The 2,500-nt window shown below is 46.4% G+C and overlaps 2 protein-coding genes across 2 annotated transcripts in view; both read right to left on the bottom strand.

Annotated features, from left to right (window-relative positions):
* The window catches only part of LOC137974680 (glutathione hydrolase 1 proenzyme-like), a 37,501-nt gene extending 37,266 nt beyond the window's left edge, over positions 1-235 (bottom strand). The window contains exon 1 of the mRNA XM_068821618.1: positions 128-235. Coding sequence (XP_068677719.1) covers positions 128-144 — 17 coding nt within the window. The 5' untranslated portion in view covers positions 145-235. The remainder of the gene's footprint in view (positions 1-127) is intronic.
* LOC137974679 (glutathione hydrolase 1 proenzyme-like) overlaps positions 1-2,500 on the bottom strand; it is a 137,158-nt gene that overhangs the window by 91,434 nt on the left and 43,224 nt on the right. The gene's annotated exons all lie outside the window — the stretch shown is intronic.

Genomic DNA, 2,500 nt, shown 5'->3' on the forward strand with positions numbered 1-2,500 from the left:
TACGAAACAATCATTAGCGCCGTGCAGACTAGCAGTTCTTAGTAGTTGGACCTAGTAGAAGGGACCAAATCAGCACGAGAAACATCAAAAGTTAACTCATTTAGGAGGGAAAAGGATAACTTCTTACCCGGTAATTGCAACCATGGTCTCTTTGTACGACAAAATCTAAAGCGACTTCCAAAGCGTGAATAGGCCTTTTGCAACTGACGATCACATGGTACAAAATCCACCATGCTGGAGGGCAAGCTCATTATTATTCCCCCACTTGGACATTAAAACAAAGAGACCTGAACCAGTCAAGCTTGAATTGCCTTTGTTTTAATGTCCCAGTGGGGAAATAATAATGAGCTTGCCCTCCAGCATGGCGGATTTTGTACCATGTGATCGTTAGTTGCAAAAGGCCTATTCAGCATCGACTCAACGGAGCGTGCACACTCGCATCAAATTCCTGGAAATATCAATATTCATAATATATTACCCTCACCCACTAAGGTTTAATATTACTTTACTTGAGGGAGGACTGAGTAAAGTCGGGCAGGCGTGGAAATCTCGCAACACTGCATGCTTGTGTTTTTTGAGAGTGTTCTGCTCCACAATGTGCCAGAATATTTCCCAGTTTGTCCGGCTGCCCATTGTAAACATTGTATCAATCCAAGGGTCCAATTATTGGACTCTTGATAAATCTTTGTATAACGGGGGTGTGGGGACCAGGGAAGAAATGGTCCGGATCGAGGAAAAAGCGAGGGCGGGGGGTGGGAAGTACTGGGGAGAGGGGACGCACCGGTCGCCTTTTTCCCACGATCCGACGATTTTTCCGCTCATCGCAACCGAGAGCCCAGAACAAGCTAAAAAGGGCTTTCACAACTGAACAACAACCAGCACTCTTTGATAAGATAGGTTCCCTTTACTTCTCAATCGGATGTTTGGTTTGTTTGATGTTTGGGTCAGCCCATAACCAGGAACCCACAACTCCAAATCCAGGTGGAACGGCATTTCACAGATCAAGCTCATTTCAGATGAGTTCTTGTCTTAATTAGAGCCTGTTTACATGGAGGGTGGGGTCTCACGCGTAGGTGGGGTCCAAAAATATCTCGCGTTTACATGCATTCTTACCCTCCCTCCCCGGGTACCGGGTGTTTTTTCTGGAGGCTACTGCTTTGTCGCCAAGTACGTAAACAGGCAAAATAGCGGGTGAAGGACGCATTCTGGCGGTTAATGCTCTTCTAGTCTCACTAGCTACTCTTGCTTCAACTCGTCAGTGCTGTGGCTTCTTACTGTCACTCTTAATGCTGCAACGCCTCCGTAACACGAGCCGACTCAGGGTTGACGGGTTACCCACCTTCAAGTATTTACAAGGCAAAACGAGACACCGACTGGGCGGATTACCCGGTCTGGCAGACCGGGCAACCCACCTCGGCGGGTTACCTCACCTATCATGCTAACGCGAGGCTGAAAAAGATAAGAGTTTATATGGACAGGCGGGTTATCCCACCTCCGTGTAAACAGGCCATCACCAGGAACCCATGGCCCGGAGCCTACAGCTCCCATACTGGGCCTATGTAACGGCATTTTTACAGACCGATCTATTTTTAGACTATCTTTTCCGGAAAAACAAAGGCAGTTCCTGTTCGGTGACCCTATGACTTCAGCTTAATTTCTTGTAATTGGCCATCGGGCTCCTGTGGGAGTCTCATTCACGGGAAATTCAATCTAAAAATAAATCGATCTGTGACGCCGTTACACGAACACAGTAGAGTTGTAGGCCCTGGGTCATGGGTTCTTGCCATCACTGCGATTTTCATAATTCTGCGGAATCTCATCTTCAAGCACTTCAAACTGCATTTTGGCGTCCATCAATCAAACGAAATCAAGTGATGCATGAAATAACCTACCAATCAGCATCTTTGGTTCCCACGGTACATTCGACGCCGATGGAAAGCGATGGAATATGTACGAATCTTTTAACCGGAAGAACCTCTAAAGAGTTATCATAATGGCATTCGAGTTGTGAACTAAGGCTGCTTCTTACCCCGGGTTGAATCACCGAGGAGGGCAACCCTTTTGCAGCCAAAAATAGTAGTCAAGCCGGGTCAGCCCCCCTTGCCGGGTTGACCCGGGTTGACCCGGGTAGAAGGGTTGAAATTTCTTCAAGTTCTTCATGTAATTACACTGGCCCATCTGACCCGGGATCGTTTAAACTTCACTCTTTTTGCGGTTCAGCGTTCTTGACCATGCGCAGCCTGTAGCAAAATGGTGGAGGTAAATGGGCATGAAGAGCGTGTGGAAAAAAGAACGTCAACTTGGCATTGGAATGTCTTAATGACTGAACATCTTATTGCGAAACTACAAGGATACAAAAACGAGATGAATCATCAAAATAAAAAAATAAATAATTTTTGATGATTCTGATGATTGCATGGTTCGTCCGCCATTTTCCTCACTGACAAGTAGTTACCAGCCCTTTTAACCTAGCGAAAAAAGGACTGACCCAGGTAAGCCG

The sequence above is a fragment of the Montipora foliosa genome, chromosome 11, assembly GCF_036669935.1.
Source record: "Montipora foliosa isolate CH-2021 chromosome 11, ASM3666993v2, whole genome shotgun sequence".
Lineage (NCBI taxonomy): Eukaryota > Metazoa > Cnidaria > Anthozoa > Scleractinia > Acroporidae > Montipora > Montipora foliosa.